At 40.5% G+C, this 26,178-nt stretch overlaps 1 protein-coding gene across 1 annotated transcript in view; it reads right to left on the bottom strand.

Annotated features, from left to right (window-relative positions):
* Window positions 1–6,138: 6,138 nt before the first annotated feature.
* The window catches only part of TNIK (TRAF2 and NCK interacting kinase), a 414,109-nt gene continuing 394,069 nt past the window's right edge, over window positions 6,139–26,178 (bottom strand). Inside the window, exons 25-33 of the mRNA XM_065876880.1 lie at window positions 25,069–25,180; window positions 24,099–24,269; window positions 22,167–22,310; window positions 19,430–19,564; window positions 15,930–16,030; window positions 13,334–13,483; window positions 9,025–9,184; window positions 8,644–8,783; window positions 6,139–6,222 (exon numbers count right to left, since the gene is read on the bottom strand). Of these exons, the coding sequence (XP_065732952.1) occupies window positions 6,139–6,222; window positions 8,644–8,783; window positions 9,025–9,184; window positions 13,334–13,483; window positions 15,930–16,030; window positions 19,430–19,564; window positions 22,167–22,310; window positions 24,099–24,269; window positions 25,069–25,180 (1,197 nt within the window). The remainder of the gene's footprint in view (window positions 6,223–8,643; window positions 8,784–9,024; window positions 9,185–13,333; window positions 13,484–15,929; window positions 16,031–19,429; window positions 19,565–22,166; window positions 22,311–24,098; window positions 24,270–25,068; window positions 25,181–26,178) is intronic.

Here is a 26,178-nt window from a genome sequence, read left to right on the forward strand (position 1 = left end):
GGCGATGCAAAGCTGATTTGTTTTTTTTGTGTGAAGGGGAACAGATAAGTAAGATGGCAGTTAGGGATGGTAGTGGGGCCCGGGGTGTTTATAACACAGGAGATTGCAGCATGAATGCAGTGCAGCCCTCCAACAGAATGAGTCAAGCTGGTGACACAGAAGATTTTTGGGGTGATGACCTTTATTTGGTGACAGAGGATGGGATCCACCTGGAGCAAAGGGGAAGAATTGCCTGCTACCAGTTTAGGAGGTGGTGAGGTAATTGGTAAGTTTCACTGTTCAAGATCAGGAAACTGAGTAGCCAGGGATTCTCTTAAGTCGTTCTTGAAATCACCAAGAATTAATCAAGGGTGGTGTTGGAGATGGTGACAGTGAGCTAAGAGCCAAGATACTGAAGCAAAGAGGGGGAGTGACCGAAGGTAACTGGAGAACTTATTGGCTGATGGCAAGAGCTTCAAAGCATTGAAGTGTTGAGAAGGAAGAAGGGATAATAGTCTGGAAGTGGCAATGAAGAACAAGCAGGCGTCCTACTACTATCAATATTTTATTTTTCACATTTTGATAGAGATAACATAAAATAGTATATTCCAGGGTGTGGCAGTCACAGTATGGGAAAACCCCGGCTTAGAACCTATCAGATCATTTCTAACTACAGCTTGGAACAAACTTAGACAACAGTAACTGAAGGCTTTTTGAATGCAGGGGAAAAAAAATACTTGAAAGTAACCAAAAGGTTCAGACTAGAAAATATGCCAAGAAGATTTTCTTCTTTTATACCCTGACACAGGTGAGACTTAGCCAGTTTCAGCACGTTTTTGACAATTTAAAACACTTTAGAAAACTGGAGATTTAAACAATGTAAACACTTGTAGGCATAGCGAAATGATAGTTTTCCCTTCCAATATTATAAATTTGGCATTTCTACAGTTACGTTAACATTGTAAAAAAGATAGCTAAAACGCACAAAAATAGTTTCACAACATCCAATTTTAAACTTCATCCAAGCTGTCATCCTTTTTTGTTTTTTCCTGCTGCAGATTTATTTCTTGCTGTCACCTAACACTTGAAATTCTGATTCAGGGTGATGTCTGAGGTTTTTAAATAAACCATAATACAGAATTACTATTCCTTAATACTAACCCCAGGGGAAGAGATAGGAGGAAGAGGCAGCTGGGGCATGGATATTTGCTATGGACAAACAATGATCCATTGCTGGAAATGAAAACTCACCTTTCCTCGAGTATTTGCCCAGCCTCAACGGTGCAATGCAATTTAGTGTGATAAAAACAAAGCATCAAAACCAAACCCTATCATGCAAGGAGTTGAGTTAGTTTGAAGATATCTACACAAAGCAAAAATCTGGAAACTTTAGAGCATTTCTATTTTAAACTGTATTTTCTAGTCTTCATCCAAATGTTTGGCATCATGGACAGAGTCAAAGATTTTGGTCTGAATTTAGAATATCTCGAAACTTATCCAGGGATTTTTGCTTTTAAAATGCTTTTATGAGTTTTATTTTGGTGCATTCTGGCATTTTCTGGAATGACAGCCCTAGAAGAATGAAGTTCAAAGCAGAGAGTTATGGTCTCATACTGTTTGATGCTATGCAAATTTTTGAATATTCTAATTGTCTATGGAAAAAGTCCCAGAACAATGAATGATACAGTATGCAAATCAAACAACACTAGAAAATATTTGGTAGACATGTACAAATGGTCGGTTATGAACTTGCAAATTCTCAGGAGGTTTTCTTTTTTGCTGGAGCTTCTGAAAGAAGATCAGTTTATACCCATTTTGGGACCCATAAAAGGAGAGCAGCACATTTTAAGGTTCTCAGTATTGCAGTCCCGATCAAGGCCAAAATGTAATGGTATTTATGAGAAACGCTGGCAGGTAAATGAAATCAAATTCAGATTTTTGGATTTTATTTTGTAACTGTATAGTCTCAGGGAAGCCAGCTTTGGATGTGTTTGTTACCCTTTGATACAGTTAGATTTAAAATTTTGCGGGAGGAACTAAAAGGTAACTCATAATTCACAGAAACTGTTGAGATGGTCAGAACATAGAATCAGGAGACTTGGGAACATCGGGAGCATGGCAGGGTCATTCAGAATTGCCATCAGCATGTTGGCATATGGATATTCTCCTATTTTCCTCCGGAAGGTTAAAAAAAGTTTGACCAGTAACTGCATCTTCTGTCTTAAAAATAATGTAGCACATCTTATACCTGAAAGCAGTCAGCACAAATGCAAGTGATGCCTATTCAAGCAGACTTTCAAAGACAGCACACACTGTTAACACAAATAGCTCTTCAACACTTCAAGAATACAGTGACAGGAAGTGGGACACATACTAGTAGGGAAAACATTTTTTTTTTTTTTTTTTTTAACTTCATGGAATGTGAGGTCAGACTTCAGCCGCTTCTTGTCTGGCAATGGACAAAACCAAAATGGCTCCGGCCTGAATTTCACATCTCTTTCTAATCTACGGCACAGGAGGGACCAGAGACACCAATTACCAATAAGTCACAAGAGCAGACAGAAAACTGTTAGGAGGTCTTGACAACCAGGAATTAAGATGCTTTTAAAAAATGTGTACTTGATGCAACGTATGTAAGAAGCGTGTCTTGGAAAGCTGTGTCAAAGTGTTAGAAAAATGGAGTCCCTGTTTGAGTGGCCTTGTGGGATGTCATCTGTGCCTTAACCTATACCGTTGCGGTAGCTCTAAGCCTTCTTGAAGCACTGTTCGAAAGTCTTCAAGAAAAATGATATCTAAATAGAGTCATTAGATTTTATGTGGCACTTGGTGCAAGCTGTCTTCACTTATATTGTGTGCAAGGACAACGGTCTGAATGTAATTGGCGTGGAGAGAGAGTACTCTCCCCATCTGAAGGGGTCTTACAGGTCCGCTGTTCCCACTACCCACTGCATGGAGGAATCTTCTCTAGCGTCCCCGACCAGCACTCAGCAATGATAGTCACCTGACAGACCCCGGCCCACGACGATGGTGTGAGCAGCTGCAGTGGATTGTACTGCATGAGTATCACTTGAGAGTAGCAAGGACAGAAGAGATCTAGAGAAACTTAACTTTGAGGGAGAGAGGGCTCAGTTTCTCTTTGTATAGAAATCTTCATAAAAATTTCTTTGGTCTTGAAACTAGTTTCAGTTTTTAGTTTTATTTTTTCATGCTGGGGATTTTATCTCTAGAACTGGCTCATTTTATTTTTAAGATGATATTAAGGGGGATGAAAAGCACAACCACCCCCTCACCCCTGCCGCCCCCCCCCCCAAAAAAAAGAATAAAGAATGAAAGCAAACCAAAAAGTTGGGAATTGTTACGGGCCCAAGAATAGTTATTCTGAAATATTCTGCATGACCTAGGCCTCAGTATTTCAGGGCTAGGGCCAGTCCTGATGGAGGAAAATGTATTTTTGGAGATAAAAGCTTCAAAGAACTCTTTAGAAATCTTTTAAGGAGCACAGCTTTGTGGGGGGCCCTTGTTAAATTTGGTTTTGCCTTGTACTCTGTGGAAGATATTTGTACAAAAATATAAAAGGCATGGCTTGATGTTTAACGTCTGTGTTTTATTGTTGTTGGCACCAGAAAAGCTCATGTTCTATGTTATGTCACTGTACATACTGTAAACAAGACTGCATTAATATTGTTCTCTCATGATTTTTTGTTTCAATGAATCTAGGCTTTAAAAAATACATTCACAAACTACCTTATGTTTAAACACAATGATTCCCTTTTATTTCTTAACTGTACCCAAATCCCACAATAAAAAAATCATTTAAAGCTGTGTGTTTCGAACTTACCACTTAGAAATCAAAACAAAACAAAACATAAAAACAAAGATCAGTTTGCAACATAATTTAAAGAAGCTTCTGGTTTAAAATACCACAGCAGCAATATAAAGAGCTGGTGGCAATCACATGCGGGGATGAGACCCAAATCAATATATCTTGTCCGCGTCAGCATCCAATTACAGTAGCTGCTAAATTCAATCCAAAACGTTATTGCTGAATTTGTTGCACGGAATTTGTGAAGGTAATACTGTTTAGCAGCAGAACCTTAGCAGTAAAAATGAGAACGGGAGGATATCATTGCTTCTGAGCACTAAAGGGACCACGATGAGGACATCTTGGTGATTGCCTGAAGATAATCCTCAATTCCATTCCTGTGTTACCTGCTTAAAATAAATGCAAATGACAACCACCTTTACAGGAGGGGCAGAATCATCTATAACAGAACTAGAATATTTCCCCTTCCCTGTTTCCCCCCTTGCCCAAGCCACCAGATTGAAATGGCGCCATTTTCCTAATGTGTATTTCGTTCTCATTAATAGTACATCAGCTGCTCATGTATTTAGGCAAAATCAGTAGGATCATAGATTTTTTTTTTTGATCTCTTTAGAGTAATTGTTTTCTCCAGAAACGAGCCACATTAGTTTTGTTGTTGTTGGATTTTTTTTTTTTTCAATTTTTCAAGAGGAACAATTTGGTCAACTACTGTTTTATTTTAAAATATTAAGTGCACCTGAGATTGCCAGTTGAGCTCTCTATATGTCTCCTGGAGATAACCCTGCTGTGATGAACAGTGAAACAAAACAAACGAAACGAGGTAGGTTAAAACAGGAAGCGCAACACAGATATCGTTTTGCAACACCTTGATACCACAGGCGGCCATGCTGGTAGCTTTGGAAAAAAAAAATCCCAGACAGTCACGTAAAAGTTCGAATCATCCGTGTAAGAGTCTATAAGGACACAAGTCAACCTGAACGAAATACATACAAATTCTGCACAAATGTTGTTTACCGTATGTTGGGTAATTTGGAGGAAGGTAAAATGATTAGGGTCTCAGAATTTTGGCCAAAGCCTTGCTTTCTAGTTCTATAACATCTGAACCAACGATGCCCGCTGGGTCTCAGGCAGGCTTAGTAGTCTAGTCCCTTCTCTCACCAACCCAGAGAGGAGGACACAGGCAGCTCAGAAACATTTATTATTATTATTTTTTCAGTCACAGTTTTCATCTTGGGAAAGTGGCACCCTCAGGAGAACGCTGGGAACGACCAGAGCCTGGATCTTATTTATTCTCCAATTCCCAGAAAGAACAAAGTCTTAACTCCTAACGAAGCCCGAACAGAGTGACCCCTTAGCTGGGAAGTTTTGTGCATTTGGAAAAAAAAAAGTGTGTGTGTGTATATACATTTTTAGCTTGTTTCCAGAAGCTCCTTCTGTCTGACCCCCTCTGTCATCCCATCGTTTGCCCTGATCTGTTGCATAATCGCTGAGGCAATGTTGTATTATAGAGTCCCTCATTCACTAGAGCCAACTCAACTCAATGGCACTGCTGTCCCATTCAACACACTCTGTTCTGTACAGGGCCATATAAAATAGGGCCTGCCAGACTCACAGAAATGGTATTTGATTTTATTAGTCTAAGGCTAGTAGTTTAGCCATTTAAAATCTATTTCCCGAAAGTGGGGAAAACTAGTATTTTTCTTCTCTTTTAAAAATCCATTAGCAGTTGCTATGAAAAAGCAACCTTTTGGGTTTGTGAAGGCAAAAGAGTTCTACAATTACCCCACTATGTAGTTATGGCCTTCAGTGTAAAGAGATAAGGTACATTTATTGTGCTGTCTCTCACCATTCGAAATTGGAAATTTTACAACACATTGTATACTTAAAGCTAGCAGGCAGACAGAATTAAAAACAGACATTTTCTCAGTATGCATTCTTTCCCCATTCTTACAAAGTAAAGGGGTAAAGAAAAAAGGTAAAAAAACGAAACAAAATAAAACTCAAAAACCCACCAGAACACAGCTTAATCATAAGAGCACACAATATTTGTTTCTATCCCTAACTCCGAAGAGCACATGGTCCACCTTTGTCCACAGACAACGCAGCATTCTTGGGGATCTCCTGGAAATTCCTGCCACCTTTTTCTCTCCTTCTCAACCAGGCTGCAACATTGAAAGATGGACTGTACTGGGACGGGTGGAGGGAGAGGAAAAGGGTAAAGTGGTATGGTCAACCAAGCCTTCTGATTCTGCCTCTAGACTGGCATAAGTCCACATGAGTTATGTTCTTTTAAATTAGAAATAACGCCATGAAGATAAGTGCCAAGTGCTCTTCTGTTACCAGTTCATCATGGAATTTCTGTTGAGGGTCATGAAAAACACTTGGCTACTTCCTCCAGATCGCACGGATGCAAAAAATACCTGTTTGAAATTAAAAAGAAGTTAGTTCAACTGCATGGTTTCTTTCCCTCTTTTCTTCAACCGTCCATCCATTTTCTCTCACATGTCCTATCCTTGCCATGTGTCAGCTCTTAAGACTTAATGGCTGGTGTTTATAAAGTGCCTTTTAATTCAGTGCAACCTCTGTAAACATTCCTGCCTTTATTCCTATGAAGGTTACTATGACTGACTGTGGCATCGGCCTTCAGGGACCCAGAAGGGGCTATATCTTGACTTGTTAACAACCCTTTGGGCGCTCACTTTTTACAAGGGAGTTTCGGGCTAGGATAATATGCCTGGATTTCTGGTCTAGGACACAACACGTCCTTTGTTAATTTCTGGAAAGCCACAGGGGCTCCCCTTTTCTCTCCCCTAATAACAAGAGGGCAGACTTCGGGAATGAAGAGAATCCTCTCACATTTCCAAAGTCAAGGGGGAATTTGGGGCCTACTGACTACTATACAACTTCATTTCTCAATTAAGAAAAAAAAAATAAGTGGTTCTGGTCAGAGAGGGTAAGGTGTTTAATGCCTATTCACTTTGGCATTCCAAGAGTTAATGCTTGGTTCCTCTGCTGATGAATGCATATCCTAGGCCAAAGGAGATCATGGCATTAGTAAGGAGAACCACAGTCCATTCGGTCTGGGTCTGCTAAATCATCTCATCAAATGACTGAGAGAAGCGAGCAAAATTTGGGGTACTGCTTGCTTGAGCTGAACATCAGTGAACCACTGCCCAGCAAAATAATATTCTGGGCTGTGGCCCAGTCCTTCAGTCAGCCAACACCAAACTTTGGTCCAAGGCATTTACTTTTGTCATTAGTATAAAGTCTCTGCTACTTCATTCCCACAGTTTCTTCAGAAGAATATTGTCTCTCCCAACAACTTCTTCGGAAGTTCTGTGGAAATGCTCACCTTTCAGCTAATGCTACATATGTAAGTAAAGCTACTGTTAGGGTCAGTGAATCAAAACGGGGAAGCACAGAGGACCCATGGGAACACAATGAGGGACAGAAAGGGCTGCTGTTCTCTCCAGGTTCTGCGAGCCCTGGCTCTAAACCTCAGGCCCCAGATGCTGGTGTGGTCCCAGCCTGCTGCTGAGGGTGTGGTCGTGACTTGAAATTGGCTTTCTGGGGTGGGACTTCAATGAACTGGAGTGTGGGTGTCCGTGCCCAGATCGCTCCTAGTCTTATGATTCCCAGAGACTAGGCGGGGGCTGGAATTTTACTAGGGGTCAGGTCTGTTTTCTGGTGTATTCCGATAAGGGCCTGGGACCATCCTTGCCATCCCCAGCTGTTGTCCACCCAGACCACACCAGACCATACCAGGTCAGAGTAGTTGGCTACTCCAGGGCCAGACTAAGACCAGCCTGGCTTCTGGGGAACGGGAGTGAACCAAGAGATGCAGGTCTGTTCAACCTGTCACGTTCTTTTCTATAGATGTTTATGTCTGCTGTTTTGGGGACAGCATTTCTAAGTTGGCCATAGTCCCAAAGGATGAATTCACAAATACAGAAGAGCTTAGCTACTAAAAACTCTGGGATAGTCTACAGGGAGGGCAAGGCAGAAGCAGCACTGCTGCAGAACACGCCTTCTGGGCGACTGATCATGCCAGACGAACACTGCCGATTTCACTGGAAAACAGTCCCCCTATGACACTTCAGAAGAAACATGGCTGGAATGACACAAGACATGGCACTAGTTGAGTTTGCGATTGTGCATTCCTTAAGGTATGGGTGACACTTTTAAAAAGTTTATATTTCTACATGTCAAATGTTTTACATTTAAAATCGAATATAATGTGATGGGTTACGTCCCAATAATGATTTTGTGAAACGTCTAAAAGTGGGGTATAAAGTTGACCCACTGTGAGATGACTAATGAGAGGCCGGCTCTTCTAAGTGCTTAGGAGAATTTGGGTTATTTGCTGAGTCATCTTAAGGCCTGCAAGCCACACAAGTTACAAAGAGTTTACAAGAAATTTTTTAGATGTTTTTTATGTCTTTTTTTTTTTTTTTGCAGTACGCGGGCCTCTCACTGTTGTGGCCTCTCCCGTTGCGGAGCACAGGCTCCGGACACGCAGGCTCAGCGGCCATGGCTCAAGGGCCCAGCCGCTCCGCGGCATGTGGGATCTTCCCGGACCGGGGCACGAACCCGTGTCCCCTGCATCGGCAGGCGGACTCTCAACCACTGCGCCACCAGGGAAGCCCTTATGTCTTTTTTGATGCGTGAATAATATATTTTGAGGGTTCACATGAATCAAACCAAATAATGCCATTTCAAGATAATATTGATTGTTTAACACAGATGTGATTCAAATCAGTATAAAGGAAAATGAAGGTTTCACAGGTACCTGGTGGTCTCTTAAAATGCAAACACTAATGCAAATGTTGAAACGGATTTACCTTATCATTTCTTTCACATAGAAACTTTAACCTTTGAGCTCGCTTATGCATAAATACTCCATCCAAATGTCCTGTTTCCACTGACCGGATCTCAATAGCTTTCTCGCCCCAGCCCATTATCTGATTGGAATGAATGTAGGCTGTCAAAAGGAATTTCCAAAACTGCATTAAAAACATTAGATGGGCAATAACTCACAGCATCTGTTCACATCTTAACCACAAAAATGACAAACGACTTGAGATAAACAGACAAAGCAAGTCTTACAAGTGTTATTCACAGACTTTTTTTTTTGTGGAATCAAATGGTTGTTTCACATTTCTTGACTTTCGTTTCATTTGGGGGGTGTAACTGCTGAAGGAGATAAGGAATGGTTAACCTACCCACAGACGTGGGCATTTCTCCCCATTGGAGCACCACATCCTTAGTTATCCGGCCGTAGGTGTTTACATACACCCCCTCATCCTCATAGCAAACAAGCATTTCCATTCCATCTGTTTTAGGCAAGATGACAATGGCATGAGGAGTAATATTGCCCTGAATCTAGAAGACAAAGAAAGGCCAGGCATTATTCTTTTAAAAAATAAGACAGTATCTTAGCTATTAATCTCTAAGAATTGCAAAGAAAATAAAAGTTTTTTCTTTTCCCTTTTCCATTTACATTCTAGAGACTGACGTTTTGTTTTGCTTAATTTAACCACCGACCTGTCAAATACCCTGGTAAATACAAACTTAGGCACTAGGTTGAGAATGCAATTTACCTGTTCTAAAAGCAACAACTACAGCTATGGAGCACCTGCCCTGTGCCAAGTGTGGGTCCTTTCCATGTATAACTTCTGGCCTTTAAAACAGCTCCCCATGCTAGATATTTCTGTCTACAGATGAAGCAACTGCACCTCAGAGGGGTTATGTAATTTGACCAAAGCTGCACTAGGATATGGTGGTAGAATTGGGATTTGAGCACATTCCCGTGGACATTGAAAATCTCGTGTTTTCTACCTACTTCCAAAAAAGATGAGGAGAATGCAATCCAGTTGGATCTGATGGAAACAGCCCAAGTGGGGCCAAAAGGTGGGACCAAAACAGGCTATGAACAGTCAATACAGATAGTTTATCTGGGTGCCTAAATTAGTCCCCTACATACGAACCTTCAAGGTGCGAACTTTCCAAGGTGCGAACGTGTGTTTGCATGTCCAGCATTCACGTGCCTGGTGTACATTGTGACGTGCGTGCATCCTCTACGAGTGGTTGTGCTTTTGTGTACTTTACTTTTACAGTACTGTATAGAGTACACTAGTACAGTATCATTATTTCAAGCCCAGGAGGTCCGGAAGCAAGAGTAAAAGCAGCAGTGATGTAGCTGGTACTGCTAAGGAGTGCCAGCTGTTGTGCTGTACTACTGTACCTCTCAAGGCACTGTACTGCCAGATTAAAAATGTTTTCTTTATTTTTTGTGTTTGTTTTTTATGTATTATTTGTGTGAGAAGTATTATAAACCTGTTACAGTACAGTACTATATAGCCGATTGTGTTTATTTGTGTGAGAAGTATTATAAACCTGTTACAGTACAGTACTATATAGCCGATTGTGTTTATTTGTGTGAGAAGTATTATAAACCTGTTACAGTACAGTACTATATAGCCGATTGTGTTTATTTGTGTGAGAAGTATTATAAACCTGTTACAGTACAGTACTATATAGCCGATTGTGTTTATTTGTGTGAGAAGTATTATAAACCTGTTACAGTACAGTACTATATAGCCGATTGTGTTTATTTGTGTGAGAAGTATTATAAACCTGTTACAGTACAGTACTATATAGCCGATTGTGTTTATTTGTGTGAGAAGTATTATAAACCTGTTACAGTACAGTACTATATAGCCGATTGTGTTTATTTGTGTGAGAAGTATTATAAACCTGTTACAGTACAGTACTATATAGCCGATTGTGTTTATTTGTGTGAGAAGTATTATAAACCTGTTACAGTACAGTACTATATAGCCGATTGTGTTTATTTGTGTGAGAAGTATTATAAACCTGTTACAGTACAGTACTATATAGCCGATTGTGTTTATTTGTGTGAGAAGTATTATAAACCTGTTACAGTACAGTACTATATAGCCGATTGTGTTTATTTGTGTGAGAAGTATTATAAACCTGTTACAGTACAGTACTATATAGCCGATTGTGTTTATTTGTGTGAGAAGTATTATAAACCTGTTACAGTACAGTACTATATAGCCGATTGTGTTTATTTGTGTGAGAAGTATTATAAACCTGTTACAGTACAGTACTATATAGCCGATTGTGTTTATTTGTGTGAGAAGTATTATAAACCTGTTACAGTACAGTACTATATAGCCGATTGTGTTTATTTGTGTGAGAAGTATTATAAACCTGTTACAGTACAGTACTATATAGCCGATTGTGTTTATTTGTGTGAGAAGTATTATAAACCTGTTACAGTACAGTACTATATAGCCGATTGTGTTTATTTGTGTGAGAAGTATTATAAACCTGTTACAGTACAGTACTATATAGCCGATTGTGTTTATTTGTGTGAGAAGTATTATACACCTGTTACAGTACAGTACTATATAGCCGATTGTGTTTATTTGTGTGAGAAGTATTATAAACCTGTTACAGTACAGTACTATATAGCCGATTGTGTTTATTTGTGTGAGAAGTATTATAAACCTGTTACAGTACAGTACTATATAGCCGATTGTGTTTATTTGTGTGAGAAGTATTATAAACCTGTTACAGTACAGTACTATATAGCCGATTGTGTTTATTTGTGTGAGAAGTATTATAAACCTGTTACAGTACAGTACTATATAGCCGATTGTGTTTATTTGTGTGAGAAGTATTATAAACCTGTTACAGTACAGTACTATATAGCCGATTGTGTTTATTTGTGTGAGAAGTATTATACACCTGTTACAGTACAGTACTATATAGCCGATTGTGTTTATTTGTGTGAGAAGTATTATAAACCTGTTACAGTACAGTACTATATAGCCGATTGTGTTTATTTGTGTGAGAAGTATTATAAACCTGTTACAGTACAGTACTATATAGCCGATTGTGTTTATTTGTGTGAGAAGTATTATAAACCTGTTACAGTACAGTACTATATAGCCGATTGTGTTTATTTGTGTGAGAAGTATTATAAACCTGTTACAGTACAGTACTATATAGCCGATTGTGTTTATTTGTGTGAGAAGTATTATAAACCTGTTACAGTACAGTACTATATAGCCGATTGTGTTTATTTGTGTGAGAAGTATTATAAACCTGTTACAGTACAGTACTATATAGCCGATTGTGTTTATTTGTGTGAGAAGTATTATAAACCTGTTACAGTACAGTACTATATAGCCGATTGTGTTAGTCGGGTACCTAGGCTAACTTCGTTGGACTTATGAACAAACTAAACTTACGAACTTGCTCTCGGAACGGAACTCGTTCTTATGTAGGGGACTTACTGCAGTCCAAAGTAATGGCTTGTTGAGAAAAAATTTAAAAATGACCGTTCACTAAAAAAAAAAAAAAATCATACTATTCAGATAAGTGTAGATTGACTTGTTCTGGGAAAAGAGACGTGGTGTCGCTGCGATCCCCTGGTTGAGAATGTCATGGCCGTCCAGTAGGTACATGGTGGACAGGAATGAGGGGATGGAGGGTGCTGATGGGGACAGCCCGGTCCCCTCACCAACAGCACGGGCTGTGAGTCCTGTGTGCACATACACACACGAGAAAAGCTGTAATGTAACAACCAATGACGTATGTGTGCCGTGCCCCAAAACAACTTTTTTCAATTCTTGTGCTCCTTTGGAGCAAAGTCTTTAAAGTCTCAAAATACCAAACAGTAACAGATTAGGTCTCAGACGTTGCTGACGAATAATTTCTACTGTATGCTAGCCTTGGGACTACACACGTTAGAGGAAACAAAATTTACACTGCATTCATCCTACTACATGAAACCATGGGCAGCACGTCCCTTAAAAGTCACGTTTTAGGCAATGTGTCAGTATAGTAATATTAATAGTACAATTTGCAGGGCCCTGTGCCAACTACTTTAGATGTAGGACCTCACTTAATGCTGACGATAACCCTATGTGATAGGTCCTCTTAGCCCCATTTTACAGATGTGAAAGCTGAGGGTTGGACAGGCTGCCTAATGTGTCCACTATTGTAAAGCGAATACATGCAAGAGCCAGAGCAGGTGCTCCAGGGTGTCTGATTCCGCCACGTGACACTGCCCTCCACTTGAAGAGAGGAACGATAGCAGAAAAAGGATCACTGGACTTCTCCCACATAAAATGAACCAATCTCCTTCAAAAACTAAAGATAGAAGCTCATCTACTATAGTCTTGCTTAAAAAACAGAATCTATGCCCTTGAACAAAAACCACTGCACGTATTTTAATGTAAAATCCAATGAGACAACATGTCCAGTAAATGGCAAATAATTGCTATTACGTGTTACTCAATTTTAAGCAGCCATAAAAATCAGTTAAAGTTACATGTTTTATGACTTAAAAGCCTCATCTATTTAGTGAAGACCATAAGTCCATCTGCTTTATTGATTAGTAAAAGTTAGCATGACCTCCACTAAAAATGCACAAAAACAAATCTATACACACAGGTTGTGGAACAGAGTCTTGACAGTCTGCTTCCAGGAACTTACATGAGATGGTATGTAGATATCATAAGAGTTTCCTGAATCAACATCAATTACATGGAAACCAGTGTGTGAACCAAAAATAACCTTTAATCTTTGACCTTCTTCTACTGTGAGATCAACAAGCAGTGGCTTGTGCTGGAGATCTGCAAAAGACTTTAAAAATCACCCCATGAGTATCCACATCATTCAAAGACGTTACCTTAATAAATTTTTCCTTTAGCCATTTCCTGTGGAAGTTAATGTCTGACTTTCTTAAATTGAAAAGCTAGGAAATCTTTCTTTCAATTTTAGGGCTATTCATATTTTGACTCTGGGAGGAAGAGTCTAGCATCCATTTGTTCCCCTTTTTCTACCCCTTGTGCTCCAGGGCAGCGAAGCTGGTTGACAGTTGTCTGTTTTTATAGTGTCATCATATATTAAAAATTTGGTGGGCTTCCCTGGTGGTGCAGTGGTTGAGGGTCCGCCTGCCGATGCAGGGGATGCGGGTTCGTGCCCCGGTCCGGGGGATCCCACATGCCGCGGAGGGGCTGGGCCCGTGAGCCATGGCCGCTGAGCCTGCGCGTCCGGAGCCTGTGCTCCGCAATGGGAGAGGCCACAGCAGTGAGAGGCCCGCGTACCGCAAAAAAAAAAAAAAAATTGGTGTCTGGGTGCTGCTGTTCTTCCCTGTTTATTTCTGGCCTTTTCCCCAAGAAGAAGGTCCAGTCACCTCTCTGGCCCCTCTCCTTCCCAAGGGACAGCCAGGCCCAGGCATGGCTACTACCTTTTCAGAGACAGACTGGGTGGGCAGGTGGGCCAGCCCTGTGCTCAGCCTGTTCAGGGTTAACAGGCATGCTCTGGTTCTGACTCTCCTGGGTGAGTGAGTACACATCAGGCTGGCGCTTTCTCTAAACTTAACGTTGAGATCTGAGACTTGGGTTTGGGCGATAGAGGACGGTGGGGATGATTCATCTCAAGACTCACGGCTTACGCTGGCTAGCTGGGTTTAAAAGGAAAAGAAAAAAAGAGCTCCAGCCACGTTTATCAGAGTTCTGTGTGTGAGACTCCAGAGTCTAAGCCCCAACTAACTGTCAAGTGTTTCTCTGTTTTCCTCTGCCATTATTTAATCCACACTCCACCTGTATTGGCCTTGAAGTCTGGGCGAGAATCTGTGAAACCACAAGTGCCTCGGCTATCATTTCACCGTCACCTAAGAGACCCCTCCCTCCTTCTCTTTTGCTAACATCATTCTCATATATGGGAGGTTCGAGCCTCATCTCCTTGCCCCACGGGAGGGCTCGACCCCCTGCCGGCTCCAGTCTTCCCTCTTTCTAGGTTGGCCATGGTTTGCTCAACAAAGCATTTTGCAGTCAATCCTGCACTTTGGCTAGTACACTGATGACAGTAACTTCAGAACCGGAACAGGGACAGGATCTTGACTGAAAAGCTTTTGTGAAGAGAGATTTTGGCGGGACAGCAGCACCGCTGTAGCTGTCAGGAGTCATCCCTGAAGTGTTATTACTAACCCAATGCATTCCAAACATTTCTCTCCATAAAAGCGGGGTTAACGAGTGGGGCCCATTTCGCATCTTCCTGAGCACATCACAAATGAACTCCTTGCCCTGCTAAAGGAACAAGATAGAAGCGGGGGTGATTCAGCCCTGAAGAGGGCTTTGTAATGTTCCCAAGGCAGCTTCTGCCCTCACGGGGCATATGTGGCCACAGAAAATATATAAAGGGTCAAAGAAAGATAATAGTCATAAAGGTGGGGAGAAAAAGTGAGGGCCAAGGAGATATAAAGAAAGAGAGAGATGTAGGCAGAGAGTAAGAATGAACAGAAGGTAAATTCACACTGGCTATGGGTAGACTGTGCAGCTCTGAAAACATCAGAGTGCCTGTAAGTACTGGTCCTTCTGGCATTTGGGGGTCAGCTTTCATGATCTGGAGTCAACGGGACCAGCATTTCCCCATCCTACTTCTGTCGAAGCTCATGAGTTATCAAGCCAACCACAGTGGGTACAGACTTAGACAAGATAAAAAATGAAACAGCAATGAAAATTGAAGGATGCAGAGAAACTAGGCCATTTCCATATGTGACTACATTCAGTATTCATTTCAGAGAAGTCCAACAGCAATGGGGATATATGAGCATCAAGTGAGTTTTAGCGACTTTTCCCCAAAAGGTTTACAAGGATTATAAGATTTAGAGACTCAGTTCAGTCTTGAGATTCAGTGCTGTTTGCTGTCGGTCTGCCTTTTTCAGACGAAATATCAAGAGAGTGCCCTAGTTAGGTGGGTGTATAATAAATCTCATTGCCTAATATCATAATGAATGCTTTGCCTGGTAACCATTCCATGCTAAATGCCACTTAGAGATGACGGTGCATAGACCTGAAATGGAGGAGGGTGTACCCAAATTTTAATTTGACTAATTAACAGTATTTACTAATACCTAGTCTTTACTTTTAGAATAACAAATAAGAGCTCCTACACTTTTAAAAGAGGTTTATTATATACAGAAAAATTGGTACTAGTGTATGTGTAAGTTAACCACTGTTAAATGATGGGAACCTAAACTATACAAAAAAACAAGCCCTTGTTAGGTAATCACATGCCTACTTACCTTAAATGCCATGAACTTATGATATGGTTTAGGAGCCCAAGCATATATCTCCACAGCATTCTTTAAGGCAATCACCAAGAATTTGATCCTTTCATATTTGACTGTAATAGAAAAATTATGAATTAAAATAGTTCATTAATTTATTCAAGTTTTTGTATTAAAGAATGTGTAAACCACTATATATATATATATATATATATATATATATATACACACACACACATATATATCATCCTGATTGAGGGTAATGCTCTGGTGTGGGATGTTCTCATAGATACAGATTTAACTTCCTTTAGTGTACTTGGTTTGCAGGATACCTGGGGCCTTTTGCTTCATACTGAAGGCTCTTTTCTTCATCTAAAGATGTAACTGGCTTAGGACTGCCTCTAAGCACTAGGTCTAGATGTGAATTACTTATTGTAAGAAGAATCTGTATAAAAATCCTTCATGTTTCCTTGCCTGGCTTTTATGTTCACCCACATATAAGCAGCTGAGAGCCAGTATGGCAAGATGGTAGAAAAATCAACAAATGGGTAGAGACATAATGGCTGCTGTTCGCTTATTATTCAAATTTGGATTCCAGTTATTAGGAATTCAAAAAGGACCAGTGCCCTTAACATGAGACCCCAGAGAGATCCCTCTCCCTTCCTGCTATGTGAGGTTATAGGAAAAAGACCACTGTCTATGACCCAGGAAGCAGGCCCTCACCAGATACTGAATCTGCCACCAACTTGATCTTGGCTCTTCTCAGCCTCTAGAGCTGTGAGAAATAAACTCATGTTGTTTATAAGCCAACCAGTCTGTGGTATTCTGTTATAGCAGCTTGAACAGACTAAGACAGTACACATGGCAGTCTTTTTATTTATAAAATGTTTGAACAAACAGAATATTCTGTGTCCTAAAGAATTTAGCCCAAGATAACTGACCAAATTCTTGTTCTCTGAGCTCTTTTTCTGTAGCATGCCTCTCCTGTTTACTATTCTGTCTTTAATATACTTTCAAATACTTCTTCAGCGATTTATTTCCATATATATATATATATTTTTTTTTTTTTTTTGCGGTACATGGGCCTCTCACTGTTGTGGCCTCTCCCGTTGCAGAGCACAGGCTCCGGACGCGCAGGCTCAGCAGCCATGGCTCACGGGCCCAGCTGCTCCGCGGCATGTGGGATCTTCCCGGACCGGGGCACGAACCCGTGTCCCCTGCATCGGCAGGCAGACTCTCAACCACTGAGCCACCAGGGAAGCCCTCCATATTTCTAAATGACGTGCTGATAATGTTATTTACAACTTTTTTCAGCTGTAGATATTACCTACTGACTCTGGAGAATGGAAGGGTCTAGTCTCTAAGAGCAATCTCCTCTCTCTAGATCTCTCTTTCAAACGTACACATCTCTTCCTCCCCACACCTCCAATATAGTTATATTTACAAGTTTTGGTTAAGTCAATATCCTGTGTTTAAATCATTATTGTTCATAGATGAGGCATGTAGTATACCATTATTATAATTCCTTTCTTGCTTTCAAATTTTTTTCACTTCCTTATTTTCTATGTATCTATCTCTAAGCACATGGAAACTTTCTGTTAGTGCTGTCAGTATAGTCAAATATGGCAGGTAATCTATTAGTAACATTTTATTTTTCTTGTAGGTACCTCTTCCTGAGCCCTCCATTGTCCCACTTTGCCTGGATTAATTTCTTTCTCCTTCTCTGTCTCTCTCTCTATATATACACATCCTGCTTGTTCTGTTTCTCTGGAGAGCCCTGGCTAATACAGATGGGTTATAAAATACTAAGTGAAAAAAATTTTTCTGTTAGAACTTTGAAAGCCTTGCTCCATTGTCTTTTTTCTTTTCTCTTGGCTGTGCTACACGGCATGTGGGATTTTAGTTCCCCGACCAGGGATCAAACCCTTGCCACCTGCAGTGGGAGCGTGGAGTTTTAACCACTGGACTGCCAGGGAAGTCCCCTCCATTGTCTTCTAACCTTCTAGTACTGCTGTAAGTCCCAGGCCACCTAATTCTGTGTCTATTACATGTAAACTGTTTATTTATTTACTTATAATTTGAAAGCTTTAAGAGCCTTCTCATTTCCTGGGTACTGAAATATCATGTTGCTATGTCCTCTTGTGAGTCGTTTTTCATTCATTATACTAGGTACTCAGTGAATCTTTTTAATTTGAGATTTTGAGGTCTTAATTCTAGAAACTTTTCTTGTATTCTTTCTTTGATGCTTTCTTCCCCTTCCACTTCTTAATCTTTTTCCTAAAACTCACGTAACTTATGTTTTGAACCACTTGGGCTGAAACTTTTGTTTTCTCACCTATACTCTCTTTTTTCTTCTCTTTTCATTCTACTTTCTAGGACATTTCTCATGTTTGTCTTTCGACCCTTCTACTGCATTTTTTATTCCTGCCAATATATTTTAATTTCCAAGATTTTTTTCTTGGTCTCTGAATGACAGTCTCCAACCCTGTTCCATCTTTTTAAAAAAAACAACACCTATTCTTCTTTTATGGAAACAGTATTTCTAATCTCTCTGAAGTTATTATATTGATAGTTTCTTTTAAAAATTTTTTGTTCCACTCCTCATTATCCTTGTTTCCTCTAAAGTCCCTTCTTTCTGTTTAAGTTTCCTTCCCATTAGTGGATTTTCCCACTGTCTGCTCTAGTGGGCTTATCGACTGATGGGTTTCGCTTTTAAGGTGGTTAGATAGCATGCTCTTTTCACGGCATTTCAAATATTAGTACCTCAACATCTTTTCTTGCTGGCCATTTAGTTTCTCCAAAGACCATCTTTCAATCTCTTGCTTGGGAGTATAAGCATGGCTGGCAACATTTGGGGTGCTAAACAGGGGAAGGAGGTGTCTGTGTGTGTATCAATGTGTCCTTATAATTCAATATTCCCCATCAACAGATTGGCTGTGCCCACCTTTCATCTTTTGGTGCTGTCAGGGAGGGTGGCTGCCTGACTGGGTTCTGGAGGATTTGCTGTTCATCAACTTTCCAACAATCCTCCCATTTTCGATCCCACCCTCCACCTCCACCTCAGATACACCTGGGACCTCAGGTCCTGGCCCTTTCTGAGTGCTGTTGAGTGACTGGATTGATTTTGATGACTTTCCTCACAGCAGATTTCCTGGTCAGCTAGTTCTGCTCCTCGTCGTCTAACAATTCTTGTTCAATTTTGTTGACATCTCTTATCTGTTTTCTCTTCTCCTGGTCCCTTTGTCCTTGTAGGTTTACAGCACTTTTATTTCTTCATGGTTATTTTAATGGGTCTTTGGGAGCGAGTTCAAACTGGAGCCTAAGACTTTATTCTGAAAGCATTCTTTGAACTTCATCAATCTAACTTTTGGGGGAAATAACGCAAGTATATTTAAGGTTCCAGCAGTGTCTTAAACTGGTCACAAATGCATCATCAATATCTGATGGAAAACAACTAAATGAAACTTAACTGAATAATTTGGATTGAGCAAACAATTCCATGTCTTGAGACTTACCAACTTTGTAATGTATACAGCCTTCCAAGTCCCCAACAGTGATCCAGCCTTGTTTCTTTTCTACTTCTGGGTCATTGTGTAATATTCTGTTTCTTAACCATGAAAGATAGTAAACTCGTAGCTTATTCTTCTTTCCTGTTGAAGTAATAGAACTTTAATTTCAAGGCCCTGAGACAGCTTTTTCTCTCAATCCTTCTCCATCTCCATTTTATTGTATTTATTTTTATTTACACTTGTGTGTGTGTCTGTGTATGTGTGAAGGCACAATAACCAGTGTCTCCAGCATCATCAAAGTATTGTCTCTGCCAGAACTTACGATCAAAACAGGTCCAAGTGTTTTGGGCAAATAACCATTGCATAATTTGTCTTTACCTTCTGGTGCTTTCTATTTGAGCAAGGTGCTCTTATTCTCTCCTCCCAGTGCAAAGGGCAGTGTCTGCTCAGTAAGACCTATTTCTGTAACGGAATGGTTGATCAGTGTTCCAAAACATTCCAGATCTAATTACATGAAGGAGTTCTGACAACTGGACATTTTAGCATACTCATGTGTGACTACCTTCTACCCAACAGCATATGTTAATGCAGAGCCCCCCTTACTCGCCTCCTCTATTACTTTAAAGATGACAGCTGGTAGTAGTTTCATTTTACCAAACAGAAAAAGGAATTTCTTAAGGAGATATGAGAAACAAGTTCAATGACAGCAATCAGGGCTCAGAAAATAACCCTTGGACATGTTTACAGTGCTGAGATCCCTGAAAGGAGTGTCAAACAAAAAGAAGAATGGAGAAAAAGATGTATACTTGGAAAAAAACCCACAAAAGTTCCCTTTGGTAAATGATGGGAAAGAGATCATGGACTAAAGAATTCTTAGTATGATAAGGAAACATCTTAGAAACATTGAGGTGTTTTAAATTGAGGAGCAAAATTTAATATATTGAGATTATCTGAGTACCAGATAAGAAGATGTCCCTTGGGGTGGCTTTTCCTAAGTGATCAGTAATTTAAGCCTGTGGGTTATACTTCTTGGGTACTTATTTTCCTTTCACTTCTCTTAGGTGTCAAAAAATGTTCCATATTTTGCAGCTGTGATATATACCAGAAGAAAAGAATTCATTAAAGCATTGCACACTGGATTTGACAGGAGAGTACATTTATAACCTAAATTAAGGGAACCATGTGCAGTTACTATTCCTTTTTATAACCAGAAGCCTTGAATATGCATTGATTTCTATAGCGAGGATGGGCAGGAGGGCTGGTGCTTTCTCCTCTCTGTGCCAACACAGATCCGAGGGCAGTTCAATAAAATTTGGCTTCTGTTTTCATTTTCTTCTTTCCCTACCTATGCACCTCATGATAATAGGAAATGGTTACACTTTTAAAAATGGGATGTGTCACTAACAACATAATGAAGTCTGAACATGGATTTTCTGATATCATTTCCACTTTTGGTAGGTGACTGGCAGATGTACGGTTTTAAATTTGATTTGGGGGTGTTGCAATCAAGAACGCATTACCCAGAATAAAGGAGTACACTGAATTAAACTCAAATGATAATATAAGAAGAATTTACTTGGCGAACCCTTATTTGGGGAGAATAAAAAGAGATGAAACTGAGCATTCAATGGACAGGCAAAAGAGGAAATTGTAGCATCAAATAAGGGCCTTTTCTCAAAACAGAAGTACAGCTGAAGAGTTAAACTTTATTCAAGGTTCAACCCAAGAGGAGCCCTATGTTTCTCTTTGCAAAACAATGGCTGGTTCTCAAACTTGGCTACACAGTGGAGACACCTCAGGAGCCATGAAAGCTTCTGAGACCTGGGCCACACTCCCAGATTCTGACCCGTTAGTCTGGAGTGCATCCTGGAGTTTTCACACCTCCTCAGGTGGTTCTAATGTGCAGGGGTACTCTCGGTTTCATACTGGATGGGATAGGAGGGGAAAAGAGGGGTATTATTTATTAAACTCCTTCAAACACCATCCGAAACAAAAAACTTTCAAGAACGTAGACTCCTTCAGGTTACATTTTTAACTTGTCAGTAGTAAGGTCTTCACTTTTGTCTCTTTTTTTTTAAGCTCTTTTTGAGAAGTGGAAAGCTGCAGAGGGTGGCAATGATTCCTACCTTCCAATCTCCTTGCAGACTCAATCACCCAATGGGCCAGCTGCACTTGCTAAAATGTCAGTGAACTATGAACTAAAGCAGTTCTTATAAGAAAAGAGACCAGAGAAATTTCTGCTTACAAAATTTCTCACTCCCAGAAGCTTGCGTTTATTTTTAATTTTTTTAATTTAATTTAATTTTAATTTTTATATAGCAGGTTCTTATTAGTTATCTATTTTATACATATTAGCGTATATATGTCAATCCCAATCTCCCAATTCATCCAGAAGTCTACATTTTTATATTCTCCATCTGAGAGTAGATGGCAGTGACTGGAGTACAGACACCTTAAAAGGATCCTTGCTGAGTCCCAGCAGAGGGTGAAGGCCCATATGTACATAGCCGTGGTGGTATGTCTCTGTCTGATTCAGATTTCAGGCAGAGGTGAGAGACTTCCCTTTGAAGGTCAGAATCTCTGGAGTTACAAAACGTAGGTGATGTCATTCTGGTCCTACTGCCATAATTTATCGTGCTGCTCGTCGGCTGGGAAGGGCAGAGCTTACTATTCCTTCAGAAGTGAGGTGATCACCTTTCCCACCTGTGCAGACCTGGAGGACTTGGTCATCCCAGCAACATACCTGATATCGTCACGAGGACATTCAGTCCCTCTAGCACATCCATCTGCTGAAATCGCCTCCGGTTGATCAGATTATAAACTTTGCCTTGCCCGCTGCGGTCCAAAAGCATCAGGCCATTTTCAGTTCCCACCAGGAGGTTTACACCTGCAAATTTAAGAAGCATCCCAAGACTGACTCTTATGGACTTTACTCTTCCGCATCCAGGGTCCCTTTAAAACCTAAGAAACTGTGACTTGTAAATATAAACTAATGGGCAAGCAGGTACTACCGTAGGGAGTGTAGAAGTAGTAGCTCTGAGACAGTAATTAAATCACTGTCCCTCTGGTAATGAAATTAGTTTTCTTTTATAAAGTAGTAGCAGCAATCATTACATGTAGCCCTTTACTACCTAAAATAGAGTTCTCAAGAGAAGCCTGAGGCACAGATGTGACGCTAGTTCCTTTCCTGTAACACCCACCCTTTTCTTGGCTCTCTCTATAAATCACACCTCGAGACTTCCCCAAGGTTCACCCCACTCCTATTCATGCAGTGATTTCTAGCCTACCCACCTTCTACATATAATAGAGTGCCCCATTTCCATACTCTTGGAAGAAAAGCCCTTCTTCGTTCTCACACCAGAGCTTAATTTACATCCCACACCTTAAGGTTCTGCTCTTTGTTAGGGAAATGATAAGCCAATTCAAGTGCAGGTATTAATAGCCCAAGAGTCACAGAAATATTGACTGTAAGGCAGGGGTCCCCAATTCCCCGCCCCCCCGCGGAAAAACTGTCTTCCACGAAACCGGTCCCTGGTGCCAAAAAGGTTGTGGACTGCTGCTGTAAGGGACTCCTCAGGCATCGAACTCTAGTCCAGCCCACCTCCCATGCAGTAATTCCTATTACAAAAACTCTGGTAGGTAAGTGGTCTTGTCTGGATGGCTACAATCTTGAAAATTCATCTCTAGGCAAATAAACACCCCTGACTCCCAACATACACACAGACACGTGCACACATTGTGAGTTCAGCGGTGCAATGGCCTATATTTAGGAACGGGTAACTTTTCCACCTCTTTTGCTTACTGCACATCTGTCTTCTAAGTAACGTGAAAGTCTGCTCTTTCAACCACATGTTAGTCAATATGAAACAGGGTTACCTTGTTGTCTTCTAATAGTCTCTTCTCCAGAGGACAGAGCCTTACTCCCCTGAAATGGTGTCCAGGCTCTGTGCTCACCCCTGCTAACAACTCAAATGCCCTTGCCCTTATAAAATTGTGGTGCTTCAAACTAGGTGTAGTATTTTAGATGGGCGCAAATGAGCCATGTCCTTCCTTGATCTGTATGTCATGTTTATGGTAGCACAGACCAGGATTTTGACAGAATCTCATCACACCTATACTGAGTCTGAGGTCAGCTAAAATCTTTTTCACAAGAACTGCAGGTTGATGTTTTGAACTAAAAGGGAAGGCTCTTCATTTGTTGTCCTTTTCAAGTTTTATCTTGCTACTACTACTGGTATGGCCTTTGGCGATTCACTAAAATATTCTGTGCTGCTTTTTCGACTGTCACATGGAGGTCACGCCATTATTGCCCTTGCAGAATGTTGTATGGATCACAGAGACAGGACGTGGGGCACATCACACAGTGCTGGGCACGGAGTGGGCATACATTAAGTGGTAGTTAGTTCTGTTGTTGGATTTAGCCCATCTCTGTTATGTGACAAGGTCACTCTGAATCTTATTGCTATCCTGGGTATCAGTTCTTTCTAAATATAAAATTGTATCAGTTAGGGTATCAGTGCTTTCTAAATATAAAATTGCTCTTGGTCTCTCTTGAGGCCGAGACAGTCCCAAATCGGGTCTCTAACACCCATGATTCAATCAGCACTCTTCTGATAGTAAGATTCCTGTTTGAGGGTCAATTCATTCATGAATGGTAAAAAAAGCACCAACTTACCCCACAGAGCTGCACAGAGTATTTCTGAGTTGAATCGCTTCTTGTATTTTCTGATTTCTGGTGTGTCGCTATGAGGCCGAATGTTGGTTGGGTTTACGTTTACCACTGAAATCTTTCTTGCTTCATTTAGTTTGGCCTGTTCTTGCCTAAGAAGTTCGCTAGTAAACAGAGCTTTGAGAAAAAGAATCAGAGAAGTCAGTGGCATCTTAAAATATAACCAATGGAGATATGGAAAAGGGGCTTCAAATAACTATGATTTCTCCTTGTTTAGTGTGCATTATGATAAAGGCAAAGAAACACCGAAACTATAAATATTTTACACTTTTTTAGTAGAATCAAGTATGTCATTCATAAAAGCAGTGTTTTATCCGTTAGTAAAACAGGCCTATAGACACTACTTGAGTAGTTTAGGGAATTCATACTCATCTCATAAAATTAAACACACCATCCTCACCTCCTGTAATATATGCAGGACAGATTAACTTTTTGAAATTCCACATTAGCAACTGACACACTGGCCTAAGTTGAGTCTGATTAGTGAGCTGCAGAATTCTAGAGAGCAAGACTGTCCTCTCAATCAGCCAGACTTTTGAAGTGGGAAGCACACACCTAGAACTCAACACAACTCAACAGGCATTTATCTTGTCTACTGCGTGCACGGCACTGTACCCAGAAATTGCTTCTGAGAAATGTGGGGTGAGTTTGGAGATCTCTGAGGAACAGCTTTTCCTAGGGCCCCTGGACACCTCTGGGTTCCTACCAGAATCAAAATAGAAGAGATGAAAAAAAAATAGAAAGAACTTTGTTTGAGGAATCCTATTGAAAAAAAAAAGTAATAAAAAGTCTTCCCTTTAAGACAGGGCCTAAGCAGTTAATGGCTTAACTATTGAACTCCTAATTCATTTTTTATCAGGTCATATCAGAAAGGAAAACCAAGCTGTTTCTAAAACATCGGGGCCTTCTAGCTTACCGGCAGCTGACGTTTCCTCATCCTCTTCGTCTGCATCGGTGGGAGACGTCTGGTACACTCTGGGGTCCACAAAGGGGGTGAAGGAGGCTTTGGTGCTGCTTCCCATGCCATACTAATCAATAAGCAAGAAGATTCAGAAGAGCAGATAGATAAATACTGTAGCAACAAACGACGCTCATAATACTTTGCTGGGGCTTTAAAATTATTAGAGACTCTTCAAACCATCCAACTGTTCACACTCTGACCCCCAAGTCAAAGTGTGTGCTTCTCTCTCCAGCTTCTACTGATACTGGTCCCTCACTAACCATTATGTCTTTGCAGGGTTTCGTTAATCATCAGGCTGCAAGAATTGTAGTGAGCAAATTATATTATGGACCATAGGTAGCACCTTCATATCTGGTAAGATGGCTGTAGTGACAGAGCCTATTTCTCCCTTGAAGTAAAAGCAATCTCCTACTGACCAAATGGCTTTAAGAAAAGCTGACGCAAATTGGCAGTAAACTAAGCATAGCTACACAGCATCCTTCATCCTGAACACATGATCAACCAAAGACTCCCTCTTGGGGCCTTTGGGGCCTTCCATGCTGGCCTGGTGATGCAGGGGGATTGGTGTTGGCTCAAGAAGCCTTACAATCTGCAATTCAGGGACAATTTCATCCAGGGAATGAAGATTTTTCCTTTCCATGATAGTTTCCTCAAAAGGATACTTATATGCCCTATGTGGGAACTTCACGAAGATAACTAGGTTTGCAGGCAATACACCTTAAGGGCTTACTTAAAAAATAATCTCAAGGGCTTAGAGAGCACAATTAAGATATGAATTCAGAACTAAACTAGGGAACAGTAAACTGTCAAGGCTTCATGTCCCAATATTCCATTTTTGAGTTTTGTCAAAGGAGCTTCAATAACCATCTCCCAATTTTGTCTGTCATCTCCACTCCTACTTACACTCAAGTCCTTTTAATATTATAAACAGATCTGCACTCAGTATAAGAAGCATCTTTTGGGGGGATAAATGTCTTTAAGTTTTAATTTTTTTAGTTTTTTTTTCAGGTTTTTATTTAAAAATAAAACCAGTATCCCAAGACCCCTAAACACATAAGGAGAAAA

Source organism: Phocoena phocoena, chromosome 4 (genome assembly GCF_963924675.1).
Source record: "Phocoena phocoena chromosome 4, mPhoPho1.1, whole genome shotgun sequence".
In the NCBI taxonomy this organism is placed as follows: Eukaryota; Metazoa; Chordata; class Mammalia; order Artiodactyla; family Phocoenidae; genus Phocoena; species Phocoena phocoena.